The sequence below is a fragment of the Mus caroli genome, unplaced genomic scaffold (assembly GCF_978045245.1).
Source record: "Mus caroli unplaced genomic scaffold, Mus_caroli_1 scaffold_9, whole genome shotgun sequence".
Classification (NCBI taxonomy): Eukaryota; Metazoa; Chordata; class Mammalia; order Rodentia; family Muridae; genus Mus; species Mus caroli.
Genome location: NW_028227264.1, coordinates 106,462,868 through 106,488,050, shown reverse-complemented (window position 1 = coordinate 106,488,050; position 25,183 = coordinate 106,462,868). Strand labels below are relative to the sequence as shown.

Sequence of the window (25,183 nt, the reverse complement as noted above, 5' to 3'; positions counted from 1 at the left end):
CCTGTATTCCATCTTATAGATGACTGTGAGCATTGACTTCTGTATTTGCCAGGCACTGGCATAGCCTCAGATGAGACAGCTATACCAGGGTTCCTTCATCAAAATGGCCTATGCAATAGTGTCTGGGTTTGGTGGCTGATTTTGGGATGGATCCCCGGGTTGGGTAGTCTCTAGATAGTCCATCCTTTCCTCTTAGCTCCAAACTTTGTCTCTGTAACTCCTTTCATGGGTATTTTGTTCCCTATTTTAAGGAGGAACAAAGTATCCACCCATTGGTCTTCCCTCTTCTTGATTTTCTTGTGTTTTGCAAATTGTATCTTGGGTGTTCTATGTTTCTGGACTAATATCCACTTATCAGTGAGTGCATATCTAATGACTTCTTTTGTGATTGGGTTACCTCACTAAGGATGAGAGCCTCCACATACATCCATTTGTCCAAAATTTTCATAAATTCATTGTTTTTAATGGCTGAGTAGTACTCCATTGTGTAAATGTACCACAGTTTCTGTATCCATTCCTATGTTGAGGGACATCTGAGTTCTTTCCAGCTTCTGGCTATTATAAATAAGGTTGCTATGAACATAGTGGAGCATGTGTTCTTATTACCAGTTGGAACTTCTTCTGGGTATATGCCCAGGAGAGGTATTGCTGGATCTTCCGATAGTATTATGTCCAATTTTCTGAGGAACCTCCAGACTGACTTCCAGAGTGGTTGTACAAGCTTGCAATCCCACCAGCAGTGGAGGAGTGTTCCTCTTTCTCCACATCCTTGCCAGCATCTGCTGTCACCTGAATTTTTGATCCTAGCCATTCTGACATGTGTGAGGTGGAATCTCAAGGTTGTTTTGATTTGCATTTCCCTGATGATTAAGGATGCTGAACATTTTTTCAGGTGCTTCTCAGCCATTTGGTTTTCCTCAGTTGAGAATTCTTTGTTAAGCTCTGTACCCCATTTTTAATGGGGTTATTTGAATTTCTGGAGTCCAGCTTCTTTACAAATTAAAATACAATTACATCATTTCTCCACCCTCTTTTTTAACCTGCAAGCCCTCCTGTGCTCTAACACTCAAATTCATGACTTCATTATTTTTGAGATTAGAAAGACAATTACATTTCTTTTTTACTGCTTCTAAAACCGTCCAAATACTCTTCTTCACTCTCTTTTAAGTTCATCGCTTCTTTTTACCATTAATTGTTTTATATGAATATATGTGTCTTCATATGGATTCCTACATATAAGCTGGTGAGTCTCTATGTTGGTACTTGTAACTATGATTTCAGGATTGACTATTGTTGTGGATAGCCCTGGGCTAATTATATTTGATATTAATTCTGTTCTCCTGTGAGTGGCTGTGGACAAGGAATGAGTCAGCACTCACTCAGGTGATTTCCTGTAAACCTGCTCCCCACCTTAATTTGTAAAATAAAGGAGAGCTGATGATTAGGTAGATAAAATGGAAGGTGGAGCAGAAGGTGAGAGGGAAAAGAGGGAGAAAATGGAATGCAGAAGAGGAAGGATAAGGAGAAAAGCTGAGCAGAAGCACATGGCCTGGAGACCTGCAAGTTCTAAGGGGTCTCATAAGCTGTGGAAGATGGTAGTGTAGCAGTAGATCTGCCCAATCTAGATGCATAGCATGTCATGGTATTTATTGTGTGGTGTTTTCATTGCCAGGGCATATCTGGGTTGGAGAGATTTACCACAACACTATTTGGTACTGGAGAGTCAATCATAGTCTCCCTCTCAGGGGTAGTGGGATGGGGTGGGGGTGGGGGGTGGTGTTGTAAGATAATTTGGAAGGAGAGGTAAGAACTTACTTCATCCAGTCTCCGCTCAGTTCCCAGGGCCAAGAGGTTGTTGTACTCACGTTCAAGAATCTGCCTTGCCTGTTAACATCAAATAAAACCTACTGTCACTGAAATTGCATTTTATCAAAAAAAAACAACAAAAAAAGTTTTATTTATATGAATATGTATTATAAAACACACTTTAGTTATAAGGGTTTACAATCCTCTGTCTTGTCATTGTTTTTTTTTTGTTGTTGTTGTTTTTGTTATTGTGTTCTGCAGACTATAGAGATATACCCTTGTATGAATTTTTATAGTCAAGAAGCCTGTACTTCAAATGTTTATTTTATTTCAATTGAGCATTTTATTTAAATGTAAGAATGTTAAACACAGAATAAAGTTGCCTTGCATTGGACTTTATCAAGCTTAATACGAGTTCAGAATGAAAATAGATTTTTTTTTTTGCTTTTTTTGTTTGTTTAGTTGTTTTAATCTCTTTTCTTCTCTTACTTTTTTTTTGAGACAAAGTCTTTCTATGAACCCAAAAAGATAGAAGGACCCTACCCCAGATTTGCTTTGAACTAGTGGTCTCCATGCCTCAGCCACCAAACTTATGGAATTACAGGCATGCAACACAGCACCATGCCCACTTTAAACTTCACAAATTTAAGGATCCTGTTCTGTCCCTCTTAAAATGTTATTTTATGGACTGTAAAGCAGATTGGAGATATTTTTACTTGTGTGGAACTCTGCTGAATCATACAATTCCCTAGATTTAGGGAGCACTGGAACACTCAGTTAAATGTAAGTATAATTAGATATATAAAGAAAGGGACTCCCCCTTAGAGAGGTAGAGACCAACAGCCATCACTCACAGATGCTGTATTGGGAAAGCATGGTATTCAGGTAGGAGGTTATACCACACAAACTCCAAGTGTGCTTTTCTAATTTTAAGATTGTGTTTAGATAGCAATTCATTACCTTATAACTAAAATTCCAGCATCAGAAATAAATCATGACTCTATTACATGGAACAAGCCAGGTGCAGAGGGACACATGCACACTATCTCGGGCAAATGTCAGATTTGAGCTCACGGAGTTTGAATGTAGGATTGTGGTTAATAGCTTAGATAAAAGGTGGACTGAAAGCAAGGTACTCAGTGGTCACAAAGTCAGAAGGGAGCAAGTAATCAGTACAATTGCAGGTAACCATAATAAATTTTGAACCACTAAAGTTAGAAGAAATATTCTAATTTCTTTCTAACAAGTCTTATCTATAGCCCTGACTGGCTTAGAACTCACTGTGTATACAAGGCTTGGCTTAAAGGTAAGAGGCTCTTGTTCACAGATAAGGAGTGTGCAGAAAAGCCAGGCTGGTTTAAAAGTTTTTACCATAACAAAATGAAAATGCCTGAGAAACTATATGTACTGGCTGGTTTTGTATGTCACCTTGACACTACTTGGAGTTATCACAGAGAAAGGAACCTCCCTTGAGGAGATGCCTCCATGAGCTCCAGCTATAAGGCATTTTACTAATTAGTGATCAAGCGTGGGAAGGCCCACTGTGGTGGTGCCATTGCTGGGCTGGTAGTCCTGGGTTCTATAGGAAAGCAAGCTGCACAAGCCAGTGGAAGCAAGCCAGTAAGTAAAATCCCTCCATGGCCTCTTTATCAGCTCCTGCTTCCTGACCTGCTTGAGTTCCAGTCCTGATTTCCTTTGGTGATAAATAGCAATGTGGATGTGCAAGCTGAATAAATCCTTTCCTCCCCAACATTTTTCTTGGTTTGTGCAGGAATAGAAACTCTGAGACACAATATATGTCTAATTGAACTGAAACAGTATTCTGTTAAATATATATATCACATTATTTCAATATATACATATACATATATATTTCATATTATCTCATTTTACATATTACTATGTTTATATGTGCTAAGTAAAATAAATTTAATAAAAAACAAGAGTAAATTCACAGCCCTCACTTTTTAAAAGGTTTTATTTGTTATTAACCAAAACCTAGTGAAGAGCAGCACAAAGGAGCATGCTTGCCTGGGTGTTCTGTGTTGGAATCTGCAACAATAGAGCTAAGCTGCTGTAGTCAAAGTTCTCATCCAGGGCTATAAGTGAGCCATGCACACCACTCTCAAGAATGTTGTTTGCATATTCCCGAAGTCCAATTGCTTGTATCCAGCGAATAACTCGATCATTGCTCCACACTAAAACATCTAGGAAAAGAGACACACACAACATGTCAAGACACGATACTTGGCATAACCAACACAATCCTAGCTGCCACGAACCACAGGGATCTGGCCGAGTCACATTTACGCTAATATCTCTACTCCTTAAAAGCCACTGGATCCTTTCTGTTACACAAACACACTGTTTTCATCATCAACTTCTGTTGCAATAAATCCTGCAATGAGTTGGTATTTTCAGAATGCTTATTGTTACTGCAATGACAGCATATGCATCATGCTGAACACTGAAAGGGTTTCTTGCTACTATTAAATCAGGACCCCAGGGTCTACCTGCAGTTGCATGTTTTGCCACCAGATGGGGATAATTCTCCGTTTCCCTGCTCCCCCTCCCCTCCGTGAGGTGTGTGTGTGTGTGTGTGTGTGTGTGTGTGTGTTTCCTTCTCTCTCTCTCTCTCTCTCTCTCTCTCTCTCTCCCTGTGTCTCTCATAGCATTATGGATCTAAATCTCTTCTTCCTTTGAAATGCTCCTTTACTACTTCACCATTGCTTATAATTAGATACCATTTTCCTACTGAGATTACATTTAAAACATAGTAGCAGCATAATAAAGAAAGTACATTGGCACTTTGGTATTATTAAGTCACTATTTTTCCAATAATGTATAAATGAAAAGAAATGTGGTGTGTACATTGACACACACCACAAAGTTGATTTTTCTTTGTTTAAAGGTGGCATTTTAATGAAGTGGAAAACATTTTTAACATTAACTTCCTAAAATAAAACCTTCAGATGAAATGTCTTATGTGCCTGTTTGAGGCAAAATCTGAAAAAAAAAGATTTAATTCATTTATATTATCATATGTTTCTTTTATGAGTTAGCAGAGTGATGCATAAAATCTATAAGATCATTTATAGACTATAATGATTTATATAAAGAATAAAAGCTTAGATGAGAAAATATAAAAGAATTTCTTTACTTGTAGACAAAAGATCAAAGCATTTCCTAGTGGGAAACTGAAGGCTGTATATCTGTATTTTTTCTTGAGTAAAATGTACACTTAATATATGTATGTGTATAAATATATATATTTACATAGTTACAGTTTACAAAACTTTTATTAACTTGTTCTAGCTTACTTATTTGTTATTAGCATGGGCAAAACTATACAGGAATTTTAATCCAGTAGCATAACATGGCTGCTCTGGCAAGAGATCACATTCAAAGGCCTCCGGAATCTACATGATACTGCTGGAATTCAGGCACATGCTACAGTGCAGTCAGGTCTGACTGGAATAGAGACACATCCTTAGTATACTTCTTGTATCCCTAACAATGAACACAGGGTTCATAGTGGAAGGAAGAAGCCATGTTTGAAAGTGATGTCAAATTGAGGGGTAGACAAAGTGATGAATCAGAGAAAGATTTGACAGGATGAGTCAGAGATAGCACAGGCCCAACTTTCACTAAGACAATCAGGAGCGAGTGCAGGTGGGTGGAGCTGTTGGTGACTGTTTAGTTTGTGGAGTTCAGAGGCAGTTTTTATCCGGACAGATTTATACATAGGTTGCAGAGAAAACAAGCTAGACACAGATAAAGATAAAACAAGAGAATGAGAAAGAGCCAGAAGATTAGAACAGATTGTTAGAGTTAGTTTGAGGCCAAACAGAACAGTACAGCGAGAAGCTGAGGGAAACCAGTTTGAATCAGTCAGCTTGGAGAAGAGTATGAGCCTCCAAGAACAGATGAGTTGAATCAGATGACAAAATTCAGAAAGATCTAGAAAAGGTGAACTTATTGAGCAGTAAGCCTCTGAAACAGATACATCTGGCCAAAAAAAAAAAAAAAAAAAAGAAGTTACTTTTACTCAAAACGATACTACTGTCCTATTTATTTTCTCATTAATGGATCTCATTCTGACATTAGTCTGTATTAGCTCTGACTAATACTTATATGTGTTTTTCTGTTGCTCTTATCTTATGGTATATCTTCTATACATACCATGTCAATTTTAATTTTTAATTTCTGTTTTGAACATTTTAGCTAGTACATATATCTTATATTATTACTCAGATATCTCAATGTAAATCTATCATCATTATCCATGTCTTAACCTTTCATTATTCTTACCATTTTATAATTGTATATTTTCTTTTTAATTTTATTCTATCTCTTTAGTACAGTTCTTCTAATTTATATTATTCTGCCACAAATTATAATAAAACTTAATCTACACATTCTCAACTTATTAAAATCTTCTATATATCAGCCCTTTTATTATTTTCTAGATAATGTCAAGATCTTAAATTATTTAATTTCTTTTGCCCCACAACAATCATTGAAGCATTTCAGTTGCTATTTCCAGTAATTCTGTGTAAAATCAAAGCCCTTTAGACATTATTACCTGCAGAAATAATATTAATTTTTAATACATTCTTTAGACATTTATCCATACTACAACTTATATTATCTTCATATTTTTGTCTAGATTTTTTAATATTTATTTTTCATTTTAACTTTGTCTCATATTCTGTTTCCCTGAAAATGTATTGATTTTTTCCTTTACTATTAGTGTACTTATAGATTCCTAATGATTGATTACCTGCTGTGGGTAATGTAGACATGTTAAACCAGTAGTTCAACTTGTTTTTTTTTTGTTGTTTGTTTTGTTTTGTTTTGTTTTGTTTTTTACTAAATGCATATTTTTTTTAGACTAAAGAGATAAACGTTCTTCAAAAATGACAATTCATAACTAGTTTTCAACTTCACATTATGAAGATGCAGATGTATGCATAAGCTTGCTTGTTCATGTTAGGTAATCTAAGACATATTGGCTTGTTTTTGCAATTATATAGCAAGAAATATTCCCATCATATACATAGTTAAAAATAATTAAATGAAATAAGACATTTATGAGATTAAGACAAATAATCTCTAATTATAACTTTTCTTATTCAGAACAGCCTCAGAGTAACTATAATATTATAAATATCTTTCACAGCAAAATTATACCCTGCCATTTATACTTAACAGGAATCCTCTTGACCTAAACAACAAATGGCTGGAGATCAGTGTCAACTGTTTCCTAGCAACAAGCTAAAAGCATGTTTTCAGCACCTTCCTCACACCAGAAACCTGTTTTCTAATGTGGAGGTTAATTAGCACTTCCGATAATAACAGAGAAGTCTAGAGTTGAGAGCTATTTCTCTAAATGCCATCAGATCAATTGTTGGAAGCAGAGGCTCTTTATGATCTCACAGCCACTTATCATATGTGGTTGTTTGTATGTAATCACAGGGAATCAGGACAGCTTTTTCTCTGGGCTCTAGCAACTGCCAAATAATAATAGAACATTTGCCACTGGGCCAAATGACTAATTCTTCTTCTTTCAGATCGATCCAGCTGTAAAGAAGTTCATGTAGTGTGAACAGGCAAAATGAAATCTAACTGGGAAAAATACTTCAGAAAACACACTAGAAAGTGGTATCCCATGGCCAATAGCTGCTCATGAAACAAAACATCTTTTGTTAGGTCAAACACACTTCTTTCTAGGTTCTGTCCTCAGCCCATTAGTTCCAAATTTTAATTCAACTGTCAAACAATACACTTCAAACAACCTACAATTTCCTGGGGTCGGAAAAATAAAGGAAAATCAAAAAACTTGATTTTTGACAAAGAGAAAATGTATTCTTGTTTCTCCATAGCAAGCTAAATGAAGTGTTAGAAGAAACCAATTGTGTGTTTATCTACTCATTGAAAAATAGTATATACAAAAATATTTTCAAGTATTCATCCTCATAGCATTCAAGTATAGCTTTCTATAAGTAATATCATGTTCAAAATTACTAGAGATAAATTTTCTGAACTTCACAGAAATAAATACCTCGGAAACCTGAGACAGGTAATCCTAAATAAAAGTACAAGGGTGTTAAATTTTAGTATAGCAAGAGATGTCTGTAATACATGCCATATTCATATGTAAAAGAAGCCTCAAAGAAAATTAAGATTAAAAAGACAGTTGTACCAAGTTTAAGTGGTTAATGTGGCATAGACAATCCCACTCAACTGATGAAATGCTTGCAAGTGTCAATTCATGGGTAATAGGAAATGAGAATATAACTGATAAATAATTTCATATCTGTGCTGGATATTTAATGTCAACTTGATACAAGCTGAAGTCATCTCAGAAGAGGGAAGTTCAATTTAAAAATTACCTCCATAAGATCAGGTTGTTGGCATTTTCTTAGTTAGCAATTGATTGGGGGAGGACCAGGCCCAGCCCACTGTGAGTCTTTCTATCCCTGGGCCAGTGGTCCTATTTTAAAGATTCAGGCTGAGCAGGCCATGAGGAGCAAAGACAGTAAGGAGCAACCCTCAATGGCCTCTGTACCAGGCCTTGTGCCTCTAGGTTCTTATCTGTTCTGAGTACCTATACTGATTTCCTTTAATGATGAACATACGGACTTTGTAAACCAGATAAATGCTTTCCTCTTCAACTTGCATTTTGGCCATTGTGTCTCATCATAACTATAGAAATCCTATCAAAGACAATATCTAATTTTTTTTCTCAAATGCATTTAGACACAATAAGGATTTTTCATCTTTTAACAAATATGCACAGATTAAAATTGTTGATTAAAAACAGAGGCCTGTGGATGCTTATATCTTACATACAACACTTGTTTTCCTTTCACAATTAGAAAGATCTAATGGTCCTTAGTGAAAATCTCTAGTATATTGGCTTTTTAAATCATGTTTTCTCAACATTATGATTGAGAGCAAGTAGTTTGATATGACAGTGTCTCCAAATTTTTCTGTGTTGGATGCTGGTAATTATACAATCTTATGTAGTGAAGCTTGCTTGGAAGCCTTAAGAGGGAAGTTATGAGGGGTCATTAGCAATGGATACATCACTTAGAAGGGAAGAACATAATTATTGTGGATCTCTTGCTAATTCTCATTAGAGGGTTGCTTAAATGGCGGAGTCTGGTAAGATACAGAATATTATCTGGCAAGGTAATGTCTATAAGCCCTGTTTGTGTCCCCATTGCTAGCCACCATGTGTTTATGAGGGCAAGGGAGATGCCCACAAAGTCTGTGCTATACTGTGTGGATCTTTAGCCTCCCAAACTGTGAGATTCACCTTTTCTTTTGAAAGTTAGCTTACCTTGGATATTTTGTTATAGTAAATCAAAATAATAGAATGGTTAATGATTAAATAGAGTACTTTTCAAATGCCTCAGCAACAGTGACTATCTTAGCACAGAGAATGATTGCAACCATGAGCCTCGCATCATAACACAATTCTGAATGAAAATCATTAGTGGGCTGGGGAAGTATAGAGGGAAAATATGTATAGAATTTATACATAAATATGTAATATATTTTGTAACTGTTTATGAAAAATAGTTGAGTGGTGAAATTAAATTCAAATGCTATAACTAGGATAAACACAGTAGCAACAAAATACTATGTTTCCTGAATTATCATGACAACATTTGTTTAAAAGTTTGACAAAAAGCTCTACTGAGAGCAATTTTTAACATAGGAAGAATACATAATTAATAGGTGCAGAAAGAAAAATCTAATTCCAGAAGGTCAAAAGTAGAGCCACCAAATGATTACCCCTAGGATGCACTAATATTCTTTTCCATGTTATAATTGGGGACAATATAGCAACAACACTTGGAACAAAATGTAAAATACATTCTCATGATGTCATCACATACGTCACCTTCGGTTTAAGTATAGAGAGGTGTAAATTCCCACAGTAAAGGCATTTGGTACTAAAGCAGGGCATGTACCTTTTATTTCATGTTGACTTGCTTCTCGTCTTCTCTCTAGTTCTTTTCTGTCATAATTCAATCTTTTCAAGCACATAATTCCATACTGTAAACTTGTTCTATTTTCATAAAGGAGAAAAAAATGAATATTAAATTGGATCAGTAAGTGAAGAATGTTCCATTATTAAATATGGTCAAATTTACGCTACTTCTGGTTGGGCATATTTATAATTTTCATTCACAACTGCATCCTTCAGCTGGGAAGGACTACACTTATGTTGAGAATAATATTTTTCTAAAAACAAAATATTAGACTGGAATGTAAATAAATAAAATATTTAAAATTTTATAAAAGGAAAATATTTGAAGTATTTAGTATTCATAGTTTAGAAAATAATTATCCATAGTTCCATATACAGAAGCTTATACAATATTAGTCTAACTCCCCTTTTAAACATCAATGGAATAGAATTGAAGACCCAGAAATAAAACCACACAGTATAGACACTTGATCTTTGACAAAGAAGCCCAAAATATACAATGGAAAAAAGAATAAATTGTGCTGTTCTAACTAGCAGTCAGTTTGTAGAAAAATGAAAATAGATCCATATTTGTCACCTTGCACAAAGCTCAAGTCTGTATGGGTCAAGTATCTCTACATAACACTGAATACACTGAATCTAGTGGAAAAGAAAGTGGAAAAGAGCCTCAAACTCATTGGCGGGAAGGTGGAGGTGATTTCCTGAACAGAACTGCAATGGCTCAGGCTCTAAGATCAAGAATTGATAAATGGGACCTCTTGAAACTGAAAAGCTTCTTTAAGACCATGGATATAGTCAATAGGACAAATCAGCAACCTACAGATTGGGGAAAAAAAATTCACTAACTCCATATCAGATAGAGGGCTAATATCCAAAATGTATAAAGAACTCAAAAAAGCTAACCTCCAAAACACTAACCCTTATATTGACTTTTGAAAACAGTTCAGGGATGCATCATAAACAGCTCTCCATGAGAAAACCCTTCAGGGTTATGCCTGAACACTTGTTGCAAGTAGAATTCACAAACCTTGTAAACAGCACACATTTTCTTTCTATTGTTCTCTCTCTCTCTCTCTCTCTCTCTCTCTCTCTCTCTCTCTCTCTCTCTCTCTCTCTGTGTGTGTGTTAGCTGCCTATTGTTTATGGTTCCATTTGCATTATTCTTTAAGCACAACCTACCTATGGAAACTATCCACCATTTTTAAATGGACACGTAGATCCTTTTTTGTGAGATGGTCTAACATTCTTGCATCAACCAAGCATTCCATAAAGTAACTTCTGTATTGAGGTAACCCCAGGCTGGGAAGCCATTCATTTCCAATCCACTCGTGGTTCATATCTCCATAAGCCAGGGTCTGTAGAAAAACCGGACACTGGAATTGTTTTATAGCAGTCAAGTTTCTTAGCCAATAAGATGAGATGGTAAATGGAAGATGTCAAACTGAAACGCAACTGCTATGATATCATGATACTATGTATCAGCAAAGAAGAGAAAATATTTAAGCTACATGTATTTTCTTTAGTATAAAACAAATTGCATAATTTCTTAGTATATTTGCCTATGAACTAATTAAGATATATTTTAAAATAACTTTTTTCTAAATACATGTATTGTTAATAAAAAAAATATAATTGATGTATGGTATGGGTTTTAAGCCTAAAGATTCCATCTCTGTACTGTTAGAATTTTTTTTTACTTCTTTTATTTTTAAAGTACTGTGCCATTTGCCTCTCATCAATGGTCCTGTTGCCAGTGCTCCTGTGTCAGAGCAAAGTATGATGTGAAACAGAAACCCCTGTAAATGGAGAAAAAACTGACTCTGAAAGACAGCACGCTGATACCTAAGTCAGCATTATGTTTTTAAGAAGAGTGTATATCCAGTGTTCCATTAGGTTCCTGGAAGAATCATTAACCAGAAATTTAGACTATGTATATAAAGTAGACGTAATAATAACAATAATAAAAAGGACACTAAGACAGATAAGCTAATTCCCTTTTGTAATGTAAGAAGTGTTTCTGTCACATAGTATTCAAAACAAGTGAAAAAATGTCATAGCAATTATCAATATGAAACCCAATATTTATAAAAGTATAATTCATCATTAAGAATGCTAGTTTAAAAGATATAGATCATTATTTAAAAGATATTAATTTGAGACAGCTGTTTACTTAGTTCTTATGCTATGAATCCACAGTTCTAATTATAGTATGTAAATATAGAAAAAAAATCAATGGTTTTTAGTTATGAGATTTGTGTTAATTTCCAAATTGAGTACAACCCTGTGCATTAGCATGTTTAAATAAAGATTCTTATAAAGGAAACAGATTTATTTTTTTTTCAATTTATTTCCCAGTTCCCCAATGTATAGAAATGCTGAAGAAAATGTATACTATCTTTTGTGCACTCAGGGTTATTTATGATAAATTTATGTCTCCTGTGATCAGTTTACCAATTTAGGATTAATCCCATCTTACACTCTGTGCTAACACCTGTCACTCTCATACCCACACCCAAATAGTACACATGATACCTTAAAGCATATGGGATACCAAAGATGTCTTTGAAAAATTTCCACAGAGATAAAACTTGAATGATTACATATCACAGTCACAAATATTACAAGAAACTGAAGTTATAGATCCATTTCAGAGGAAGAAAGAAAATTACCCTGTTATGTGCACAAATTTTAAAATGATATTCATCTTAGTTATAACATATGGTTCAAAAAGATGCACCTATAATAATAGACATAATATTGATTTAAATATAATCAGTCTCATTAATAAGATAAGTGATCATTTCAAATATGATGACCTACAATTGTTTCATAATTTATATCTGAAAAGTTAACTATTTCTTAAAGCATTTGAGTTTCCTACCTGGGCCCAGCTTCCTTCCTCAGATTCTTTCTGGGTTAGCAGCAGGAAGTGATTATAAAGCAGGTAAACATACATTAATTTCAAATTCTATTAGAAGCATAATTTTAATATAGTATGTTAATTATCTTGACATAGGCAGACATGCATATTATACCCATTCAATAGCCCAGATAAAGAGCACAAAATAGAATTTAAATTAACTGTAATTTAAATATACATAAAACATATGGGAAGTTATCAGATTTGTAAAAATTAGGACTTGTCATTTGTAAACTTCTATACATTTTCTAATTTAGTACAAACTCATGATTATGCGTTTCAATATATAATGCAGAAAGGTTACAGATTTATGGAGAAAGGTTACAGATTAGAAATGAATGAAGTGAAGAAAAGAACTGTGTCTTTCTGACAAAGTTTATGGATAAACAAATCCAACAACAGTCAAACAAGGAACCAGAAGAAACTAAAGAAGCCAGTAGCAACTAAAGCAACTAGCCAGTAGCAACCAGAAGCAACTAAAAAACACAATTTGTGATGTGACTTTTCGTTGATACTTTGACAGCATTCCATTCTAGATAATCAAAAGTTTAAATGAGAATTAAAGTGAAAGTAGTTTAAAATGAAATTGCTAGAGGTAAAATACATGCTGTGCCCAACTCTGATCCTTCTTATTAAGAGTGACTGCAAAACATCATATTTTTAAAGCTGGTGACTAGAGTCCTCAAAGTAATTTAAAAGTGTGTTTGTAAAACCAAATGAAGATAACACCTCAATTCTTTTTAATAGAAGGCTACATGTGGGATGGTATAGCCCAAGGACCTACATAATCATCTTAAAATTGAAGATTCAATGTATCCTTTCCTACAACTGGTTAAGATCGATTTAGTAACTGTATTCCTTTGACATTTCCCAGGTCTAAGAGGCACTGACTACCAGTCCTAAATTTTACAATATTATTTATTACTGTCTCCGTGTAACAACACACAGACTCTTAGGATGTAAAGCAATAGCAATATAATAGTTTCATTTTAAATTGTCAAACAAACTAAAGTAAATATATAGATAAACATCAGTTATCCTTGTGTTTAATTACATGAACATATTCCATCTCTTTGGTTTGTGGTAAATAAATTTCTCTCTCTCTCTCTCTCTCTCTCTCTCTCTCTCTCTCTCTCTCTCTCTCTCTCTCTCTCTCTCTCTCTCTCTCTCTCTCTCTCTCTCTCCAGACAAATAACTTAGTTCAGATTCAAGGTAGCTTTGAAGACTAACCGTTTTTGCTGGAGCTGCCAGATTTTCCATTTCTTCATGGGTCACCCACACATTGCCTGAAGGCTAATGAGAGCCAAATGGTAACAAAGCCATCCATGAAAGGGAACCGGGGTAGAGAGAAAGGAGGCACCTCTGTTAGTTAACAGCATTACACACAGCAAATTGATTCTGATCTACACATGCATCATGAGCAGCTAGCTGAAAGCCGCCTTTATTTTTATTCAATAGGCTAACTGGAGAGAGATATGCTATGATACTCATTTTGGTAATAATTCTTCAAATCTGAATCAAAAATTGCTGCGGTCAAACTTCACATTCTAAAAGAATGTGGCCATCAGGTTCAACTTTGTAAAACGAACAACTTTGTTCTGTCATGGTAACCCAGTATACCAGTTGTTTATCAAGAGAATTCCATTCACACATTTTTATTCATCAACATCCTTGGACATGGTAAACTGAATGTCACAGAGAAGCTATAAACCTCCCAGACTGAAAAATAGCATCAGCTTTATCTAGTGGGTTTTTTTTTAATCCAATAAATGTGTCCTTCCTTGCCTTCATGGAGAAGAAAAAGAACTGAAACATTATTTCCAGATATTCTCATTTAGAAAAAGATATTTCTCAGCCTCCTCGTCAATAATGATAATTCCAAGTATTCATTTCCTTATTCTTCACGTGTATCTCAGTACCAACTGTTGTGGTCTGAATGTGAAATGTCTTCCTTGGGCTCAAGCATTTGAAAACTCAATCTCTAAATGGTGGCAATGTTTAGGAAGGTTGTGGAAACTTTAGGAAGTAGAGCCTCAAGGGACAACTGAGTCACTGTGGTCAGGTCTTGAGGATTCATAGGCAAGTTCCAATTCTGTGCTCAGTGCTTACTGACTATAGACACAGCTGGTCAGCATTTGGTTCCTACCACCATGTTTCTCTGCCTACAGCCATGTCTTCCCCACCATGATGGCCCCGGTCTCTCTGAGATTTTAAGACAAAGTACATTATTTCTTCCCTAATTTCCCTTTTTTCAGGTACAGAAAGATAACAAAGATACCATTATAATATGTTTTTCTTGTGCATTCAAGGTAAGAGCTTTCTCCAGAGTCATACCCATACTATGGTGGGAAACAGAATAAATTAAAATATTTTTTCTACCATGGACTACTCTTTTAAGAAGTTTCTCCTTTCTTTTCTCACAAAATAATCTTTAGTATTAGCTCTCTATATAACATACAATCAATAATTTGAATCTAATATCTACTTGTTAACATAGAGATCATGGTATTATTTCCTTCAATTGGAAACCAGTTCATATCAAATGTCACAATCCTTTTTTTTTTTTCCCCTAGCAAATCTATACACAAAGTTCTCCAAATTACGGAACTTCCTAGTTCCTTGTTTTCAAAGAAGCAGCAAAAGCAATGCCAAAATATTGCATGTGACTCCTGGAATTTTCTATAATTTACCTAATACAATGTTTAGCATTTTTAGGAATATAAAGATATAATTTTGAAATAATTTAAAATAATGGTATAGACAATAAAATACGTATTACTTTATATAAGAGAAATCTCACAAAATTATATATCAGTGAATCATATATATTAGTCACTTATGTATATTTTATATAATGTCATATACAAATCTATTTCTATAACAAAGATTTATGTAGTGAAGATTCATAATTCTAATAAATCGGAAAATTTACAGAGGCTAGATGTCATATATATATGTATGTCATATATATATATATACATGACATACATATATACACACACACACACATATATATACACAGAGAGAGAGAGAGACAGACAGACAGACAGACAAAATTACCCTACTTAACAGCTTCAGAATTTATACCAAGCCAATTTTTCTTATAAAATAAAATCACCCACTTATGAAGCACATTTAGAACACAAGAGCTCCTTATGTCACCGAAAGTCTCATTAACTGTGAACTGTGCAGTTTCTCTATTGATTCTGATTCCAAATTGTGATGATCTTACTTTTCCATGATCAGTTTTATGTCTTCATTGAGCGGAACTGTTTCACAGATTTTTAGAAATTCTGCACTGGTCAGCATGCAAAGTATCCTGGGATTGGTGAGATTCTAGAAGCTAGAGTTGTATTTTTTTTTTTTATCTCTACTTACAAAATGAACACAATTCCAGGACAATGTGTGAAAATGTGATTGCCATACTTCCAGAAGTAGCATGTTCAGAAGTTGCATTTCATGTGAAGGTTTCTTCTTAAAATGTGCTTTTATTGATTGTTTTTGTGCATGTGTAGGAGACACAGTGTGAGTGGGTGGGCTATTCACACATGTCTTCAGTGTCTGTGAAGGTGCAATGTTCAGAGAGGGTGCTGGGAATCTCCCTCTATCCTTTTCTGTCCATTCCTGATGGGGCACACGGTTTCCCTAAACATGAAGCTGAGTCTTCTTGGCAGGACTGGAAGTCAGCAAGTTCCAATGATTCTTTTCTCTCTGTTCACTCCATTGAAGGAGTTGACAAACATGTTCAGGATATCTGGCTTCTTATCTGATGGCTTGTATCACTTAAGCATTAAACCATTTCTCCAGCCCATGATGCTTTGATCCTGAAGAACATTTCGTGCCTTAAAATACTGTGAGATAACCCCAAATGAATCCTCTATACAGATCTTTCAGGTAAACAGAAGAGGATGTTTGGGGGTTTTGTTATGTGTTTTTGACTTTTTGATTGTTTGTTTGTTTACAGTATCTTATTCTGTATTCTTTCTTGGTCTGGAACTCATTAGGTATTCTAGGATGATCTCAAATTCTGTCTTCTAAGAGCTGAGATTAGATACATGTACTGCCATCCCAGAATAGCTATGGGTTAAGGTCTTACTTTGCAATCAAGCCTATATCTATCAATTTATTGTATATCTATTGATTTATTAGCAATTGAATTAATCAATTTACTTTCTTCATTCTCCCACTATAGAGGACTCAATTCTCATCTGAGTGTATGTCACTTAGAGGTCCAAGACTATATAGAGGAGGAGGAGAACGTCATATCTAGGTGTCTATGAAAAACCAAATCGTTATAAGACATTGAGAACAAGGGTAAAGATCATTCCAAGAGTATTTTGGACAAGTATAAGGACAGACATCAGAGAATATGTGGCTCTCTGAGAAGCTTACCACCAAAGCAGTTTATGCTTAATACCCAAATATATGAGGTTCATGGAACAAAATTTAATAGCCTTCTTAGTGGCCAGCGTTGTATAGCAGGTGATTAACGAGGCCACAAGTGCATTACTAACTACAGTGTGGGAAGCTTAGATTCCTGTATTGCCACTTTTCAGTAATTTCTCAAAATGATGCCAAAATATCTTTGAATATCAGATTCTCTGTGTCTTAAGCAGAACTGAAATTATATACTTCACACTGGAAAATTAACAAAAGTTTAAATCATAACAGAAGAGCAGACTAGAATAAGGAGGGAAAGATGTCTTACGGGGAGAAACTTAAGGAAGTACTCATTTTCAAAGTAATGGAAATACAAGTTTGACAGCCAATACTGAGTACCTCCTTAAACTGTGTTTCCCTAGGCTTGCTCCCCTGTTTTAAATGAAGATGGGCTAGAATACTTACAGCATATTACTAATTGAGACTTGAGAGGAAAATTCATGATGTTAAAAATTCTGATCCCTACCAAATTAAATCATCCTGGAAAGAGCTATGACAGAAAAGTAAACATTAAACTAACTTAAAGAATAACTCATGAAATTTAATCAGGAGAAGTAATTAGTTCTCTGGATGTCAAAATGTAATGACTCAACGAGCTAGACCTCAGAACGTTCCTACAAAGTGTCTTGCTCAAAGTAAGATTGGTTAATATTTAGATCATGTTGAAGTACTGTTACCTTTATAAGTGGATTGCAAAGTAAACTAACTTAAAATTTATAATTTAAAGCTTCTGGAACTGTAATCTTAAAGTTGTGCATATGTGTGGGCATACATGTGACCATGGTAGTATGTACACATATATGTGCAAGATATAGGTCTATCCTAGGAGCCATCTTCCATCATTCTTCCATCTTACTAATTTTTCATTCAACCAAACACAGATCGCTAATATGGATTAGTTTCTCCTCTGCCCCATATATAATTTTGAATGAATTATATAGGAAAGTTTTCTTTGGTAAAAGCAAATTACACTTGAAATATATCTGTGTCAATGGTCCTATGAAGATGGAGTACGAGGAAGAAAATAAATGTAGTAGATTAAATTTGAAAGAGGTACAGCTTTGCTTAACATATGAATTTTGTATCAGTATATTGCCTGGTACATACAAGCCCTGTCACTAAAAGACTTTAATTCATTAGTTAAATGGCAGCCACCCCTTTAATTCAATGGAGACTCTGAAAACATTCTGAAAAGCTTAGACAACTCTAGGAAACCTACTAAACCATCAAGTTTACTAGTAATTTAAAAAGTTTAAATATAAACAGGATGATAACCAGATGCTAAGGCAGGAAGAATGGCAATAGAATTTGATGATTAAGGTGTTGGGAAAGTTCCCCATTTATAATTATTGCTATGGACATAAATATATTTTATACAACAATATATGTACATGTACACATTTTATGCATAATGCAATTATTAAATTACTTTTTACCTAAAAGTAATGATTTTTATTTAAATAGTAGTAGTGTTATTTATATAAATTTTGTATAAATTTTATAAAGAAGACATGCAACAATTAAATTTCTATTTTAATACTTGAAAATATAGATTCTGTTACTAATTTTGAAAGGTTACATAGTAATAGTATTATAATAAAAAACGCTAAAACACCTTTATTAGAATTGTGATGAAAATACTTTTTCTACAGTAAACTTTCTCATTTAAAAAATTGTATTTTTTTTCTATTCTTGGTTCTGTCTCACATGTTGAAATTAAACAATTTCACATTGAACGTACCATTCAGTAAGCCTTCCTCCCTTCATTTTATTTTGCGAACTCAGAGCCATATCCAGTTTATATCCTCTGTATATCCGGGAAGAATGATTGACAAAATGACAGTGGGGTGTGTGTGTGTGTGTGTGTGTGTGTGTGTGTGTGTGTGTGTGCATGAGTGCATACACACATAGACAGATGTGCAAATAGAGAACAGAATTAGGCCTTAGGTGTCTTCCTTGATGGTGTCCCAACTCATTGAGGCATCTTCTCTTGTTGAACTAAGGAGTTAGAGGTTTAACTAGTCTCTATCTCCCACTTTGAATCTCTGCTTCCCAGAACTAGGCTTACAGGCATGCCAACAAACTCACCCAGCTTTTGACCTGGGTCTGAGTGTTGAAATTGCTATCCTAAAGCTCACTTTACCCATTCACACAGTGCTCAGACCTGCCAATGATTATTCTTCAGATGAATATCTATAGGAATTACTATATACCTAATGACAATTTAATGTGACAAGCATTGACATTATTATTGTTTAGTTTACTCAATAATGAAGGAAGAAAAGGGATGATTTTTAAAAAGACCCTTAAAGGTACACAGAAGTCAATGCATGGTAAAAAAAAAAACAAAGCTCGACTTTAGGTTATTTAATAGAAGGTTTTTCAGAGATGCTACTACATAGATTAGTAATGGAAAGGTGTGTGGATGTGGTTTTATAACCCTGTGGGTGACAAGAATGTTTTAGGAACAATAGCAATAACAACAGCAACAACAACAACAAAAAAACTTTTGAAGCCAACTGCAGGTAACTTCTGAGTATTTTAAAAATTCTCCATTTTGTTTGCCTTTTAAACAATTTAATGTATTTTAATCTTTGGATTTGTAACTTAACTTGCTTCTATGTAAACATTTTTGGGGAGGGGTTAAATGTGCTTTAAAAAAATTTTCTGCTAAGAAAGGGATTTGTGTTTGCAACTAAAGGAAATCAAATAATTTATCTCATTTTTTTTAAACTGGAAGTTGGAAGTTTGAACCTTCCAATTTTTTGCAGAATTTGAATTTATAAAAATTTTTTTTACTGTATTTACGTGTGGGAAATTGCCACTCTCTATAAACCAGGTGCAATGCTTTTATTCTCAACTGTAGATACTCAGGAAAGTCTTCAGATATGAATATGGTCTACAGTAATAACTACTTTAATGACCTCCGATTTTACTCTTAGTGTTTTCTAAATCACTTTTTATCTGGAATACATTAGCAGAGTATATTCTTATCTATTTGAAATAAAACTGTAAGTAGAAGTCACACACACAGACACACACACACACACACACTCCTTACATTGTACTGAGGAGACTTATATGTATTTATTCAATACACAGCTCTTTGAAATCTTACCATGAGTTTCTGGCTTTGGAATCTAGAACACTAGGCATGGGGGAAAGGTGGTATAAATATGATAGACTTGCATCAAATTCTTTAGGATTATATAAGGCCATCTTTAAAATACATTGAAGTCAGTTTTGTGTCTGAAAGCTGCAGTAAAGCAAGATCACGTTCCTCCTTAGATTTTATTTTACTCTCTCACGTGGTGTTATATTGTTTAAGATATGGGGGGGGGCAAATCTAGTTCACAGGAGGGATTATAAATTTATCAGAGAAAATTTACTCAATAGAGAGATAAAACATTTCAGACTATTTCTGATGACTGTATTTGTTATTATGAGTGCCTGTTTTTTAGTAATATTCTCATTAGTGCTGTGCTATGGATACAATCATAAAAGGGCTTTATAAAAGGGAGGCACATCTTGAAGTAGTAGAGGAATCTAATTTGTATTTCTAAAACAAATCATATATGATTGTTTTAAGCATGAAATTCTCCTATCGGTAATAAATTAAGCAGTGTGTCTTCAGAAACTTGGGATGCTTTGGGCTAAGCCCAAGAAGATGCCTGATTAAAAAGAAATGGAACTTCTGAGAAACTGCAAGGTTTGAGGTCTTTTAGCTAGGGAGGGAAATCTAAATCTAGCATCATAGTCTGTCGTGGTTGCAGCTTTCAAGTCTGATAGGCATAGGAGCTCCTTGATTGAAAGCCGATTAAAAGTAGCAGCGAGGTTAATGAGGCAATGGTCGCTTCTCTTTGTAATAATCCATCCTGACACTGAACTGTGCATTGCCACATTTTGCTCTGTGGGGTTAGGCTGCTGTGAGGTCAGCATAAGGGGAAGGAGGGGCACACATTGACTCACAGTACGCGATGTCGGAGGAGCTGAAGGGCTGGTGAGAGAAACCATCTCTTGGATAGCTAGCCTGAGCTTTAAGCGGTGCAGAGGATTGCTGATTCCAATCTCCCTTTGGATTTCAGTGTCCGATAAAGCTGACATGATGGCACCACTTTTCACGTTGGCTCTGCATGCTGCCACGTACCAAGCTGGCATTCCCAGCCAGAGCTGTTGTATTGGAAAAAAAAAGAATACAGAGTTTAGAATAACCATAGTGTTTATTTGTGATGGTTCGTTACAACTTAATTGGGTGTCAGAATCACCTGCCAAACACACCTCTGGTAATGTCTGTGACGAACTTCCCGGAAAGGCATAACTGAGCAAGCAAAAACAATGATGGATGTGGATAGAAAAACCCATTGGTGTCAATTTGAGAATGAATAAAACCCAGAAGGTAAGTTGAATATCAATATTCTCTTTTTCTGTTTCTTGATTGATGGTGCATTGGACCACTTGACTCACAGTCCTACCTTTATACCTATGCCCCTTCTAGCTGCCAACCTGTCTTCTATTCCATAAGCTACTTGCACCATCAAAACCTGATCCAAAATAAATGCTTCCTTTTTTAAAAAGCTGCTTTTGTTATTTATGTTTTTCACAGCAACCAGAAAACTAATACATCATTTAGTGTCTTTTGTATCCTCCAGGTATTCAAGGTTATCTTGAATATATAAATTTACTTGCTGTCTACAACTCCAGGAGATAAATTTTATTAATTTTGACTAGAGAGGTAAATACATAGAGACACTGTGTATATGTTCCAAACAACAGTCAGGTAGGAATTCATTTGAAATTGAAACATTATGGTATTAGTGCTAAACTTGACAGGCACCAAACTTCTCCTACATATAATAAAAATATCAGCTATCTATAAATTTCACTGAGTAAGTGGCTTGAACAGTCTTTAATGATTACATTATAATTCTTCTTTTAAATTGTAAAGACAGTTTGTAGAGCCAGTTTGTCTGTCATGGATTGAGACAGGATCCATTATTGCTAGCCCTGTGATTTTGACCAAAGCATAAACCTTAGCCAAACCAAATATTCTACTCAAGTACTTATATCTTATCCTTAAAACTAGTGAGAAAATATATCTATGTTTGAGGATAGTTTATTATGTAAGAGTAGATAACTCATACAGACATCCTTTCCTTCATATACTACAAAATAATGAGTCTATAATGGGAATAAAGACAAGGAACAAAATCCCAGATCTGAATCAATGTGCCTTGGATTGTGGCTAAAATCAAACACAGGATATAAATATTTAATATAGGAATTATATAATCCATGCTGTGTTACAGAAGGGCAACCACAAAGGGATTGGCCTTATATTCACAAGGACACTTGAGGTGACACATGATCAACCATCTTTCTTGGTTCATAAACACAAATTCTTCAAGATAACTCAGCACCATGTACCTTGATTGTTCGCTAATGATTTCCTGTCTTCTAAGATGCTTGAGTTTCCACTCTGGTTAATATTACCCAATATTGTCTATTAATTCTTACAAGTGTCATCTGTGGTGAGACACTCTAGAGTAGATAATGCATGTGGAAAGCTGTAGACTCCCTCCCAATCTAAATTCTTTATAGATTAGGCCCACAAGGATGAGAGAAAGAGCCCAAGAGTTATGGGCGCCCATTCACAGGCTCAGAGTGACTATTCTCCTTGCTTATTCCATTTGTCATTTGTGTCACATTAGGAAATGCATTTGAGCAATTTCTGCACCCAGGTTGCTTTAATTAGCTCTGGCTCCACTGGCTGTCATTTCTTAGCACCTTAGTGTCAGTAAATCTGTTTTTTTTTTTTTCTGAAGGATTTGCTCATCCCTTACTAAAATAGCAACCAAGTCTCTGTCAAAACATAGCTCATTTTACTGAATTAGTATCTGCACAAGAAATACCTTTGTCGGGGTGAGATTTCTTAAACTGTTTGTCTAGTAGAAACTTCAGTAACTAATTGATTTTAATGAATATATCAAAAGGAAAACACAGGTTTATTTCAGTCAGTCCAAGAAAAAAATCTTAAAAGCATATTTTTATATGTAAGAGAACAGTTTTAAAGCAAATAAGGCTTTAGTTTTCCTTCATTGGCTATTTGCTTAGCTCTGAATTTAATATAATAATAACGTTATTTTATAACCACAGATTATTTCATGTATGCTCTTTCCTGGAGGCAGGACAAACCTCAATGGTATCCTTTGACATCAGGTATACTAGGGGCCATGAATGGAGAACTGAATTCAAATGTCAAGCAATACTACTGTCGTGCTATCCAACCTGGGGTCCAATATATTGTTTCCTCCCTTTTAGAATGCTGTCCTCTATCCAGATCAAGTATTTATGCATTATTCATAATATTGTATTGTGGAGGAAACACCAAATGCTGTTCTTGTTATATCAAACTAAATTTAATGAATTAATTAACTAATTAATTAATCTCTTTAATAATCATAAAGTAACCTGAATGCTCAAGTGATTTAGACAGAGGATGATACATAGTCTTCTGCTTTTTCACAGATGTCTAAATTTAGGCAATATATAGCCATTTTAGAATTACATTATACTCTAAGGAAGAGAATATTAAACAGTTCATCAGCGTTTAGTTCAGAGTGAAATGAAGTGTTTGTTTATTTGTTTGTTTCTTACTGATGAGAGGTGATGCACAGGTGCTGATATATCCTCAAAACCTCCAAAACATATCAGTAATTATTTCTTCTCCTATGCTAGTACAAATCAGGAGGACCAGATGTGGGTACACTTCTCTTTGCACCCTTTCTTCTGTTCCAACACAAAAATAATGAGTTATATCTCATTGCTGACAAGTCTGTAGACTTCTTTTTATGGGAAGTTGTAGGATACTGAAGCTGTGGTTTCAGAATCCAGTCTTTACCTGTCTCTAAACAATCAGAATCAATGATTGACTTAAGTTTTGCTTACCTCCAGCCACGCAACCACAGTAGGTCCATCCCACTGAGCAAAAGGTAATCCTTTTCTCCGAGCTTCTTCAAGAAGTTCATGCCTGAAGTACAGCAAAGGTCACTAGTTAGGTAATATGGAAAAGGTGCCCGTGGTTGCTTTGAAACCACAGTAAACCCTAGCAAGTATTTAATGATGGGGGACACAGAATGGTTGAATTCCTTCTTGCTTTAAATCATATGAAAATTCCCCTTTGATTTCACTGAAACATTAATATTTAAAAAGGAAGTTTCTCTAACATTGATTCACAAAGATTTGAACACTGTTAATAAGGTAAGCTGAAGAGTACTATCAGCCAATATCATTTTGTTATAACTAGAGTACTGGTCGCATATTCATATATAATCATGCATTCTAAAATCTGATGCTTCTATCTGTCCTTCTCCATTTCTTACTCTCTTAGTGGTGGAGGCAAAGCTGGTACGTTGAGACATACCACCCATGGTGATTTCAATCAGTTCTCATGATGTTTACTTTAAGCATGGCCTCTGAGACATTCTATTTTAGAAGTTACTTCCTTCTCTTAATCATTTTGAAGTCCTGAACAAAATATAAAGAATTGGATCCTTTGTCTCTACCTCAAGTTTTTGCTGGTACATATTTAAACACAACAAATATTGCTTCGAAAAAAGAACATATAGTAAGATAAAAGTGAATAGCAGTGAAGGTTATGCCAAGCCAAGAAGTAAGCTAGGAGCCGTGGACTTGGGGTACACAGGAGATAAGGCATGCTCGTAAGGCAAAAACAACAACAACAAAATGTTAAGCAACCCTTGCCATCTATGGTCTAGAGTTTAGGTCTTCTAAGTGAGTGAACTGCAGTGAAATCTTCGGGATTCCCCAAGCTTCCACACTTGCTTCTACAGCTATTTGCTTACCCATTCTCTGATCTCTTGATTTATCAAGGACAGTTGAAAACCCAGGCCACACTAGGTGGACTACACCAGTATAAACTGATTTCCTTCACTAGGAAGCAATGTGAAGTGTATAATTCACCAGAGATTTTAATTCATAATCATTACTATTTA

The 25,183-nt window shown here is 34.9% G+C and overlaps 1 protein-coding gene across 29 annotated transcripts in view; it reads right to left on the bottom strand.

The window, feature by feature from the left end:
* The window catches only part of Ppfia2 (PPFI scaffold protein A2), a 459,906-nt gene that overhangs the window by 12,479 nt on the left and 422,244 nt on the right, over positions 1-25,183 (bottom strand). For 16 of the 29 annotated variants that reach the window (XM_029482321.2, XM_085843128.1, XM_029482319.2 and 13 more), the window contains 8 exons: positions 24,117-24,198; positions 21,141-21,341; positions 13,962-14,024; positions 12,693-12,722; positions 10,991-11,184; positions 9,792-9,889; positions 3,838-4,013; positions 1,816-1,884 (listed from right to left, as the gene is read on the bottom strand). In XM_029482321.2, coding sequence (XP_029338181.1) covers positions 1,816-1,884; positions 3,838-4,013; positions 9,792-9,889; positions 10,991-11,184; positions 12,693-12,722; positions 13,962-14,024; positions 21,141-21,341; positions 24,117-24,198 — 913 coding nt within the window. The remainder of the gene's footprint in view (positions 1-1,815; positions 1,885-3,837; positions 4,014-9,791; positions 9,890-10,990; positions 11,185-12,692; positions 12,723-13,961; positions 14,025-21,140; positions 21,342-24,116; positions 24,199-25,183) is intronic. The other 13 variants (XM_085843123.1, XM_085843126.1, XM_029482326.2 and 10 more) reach the window with 3 other exon arrangements.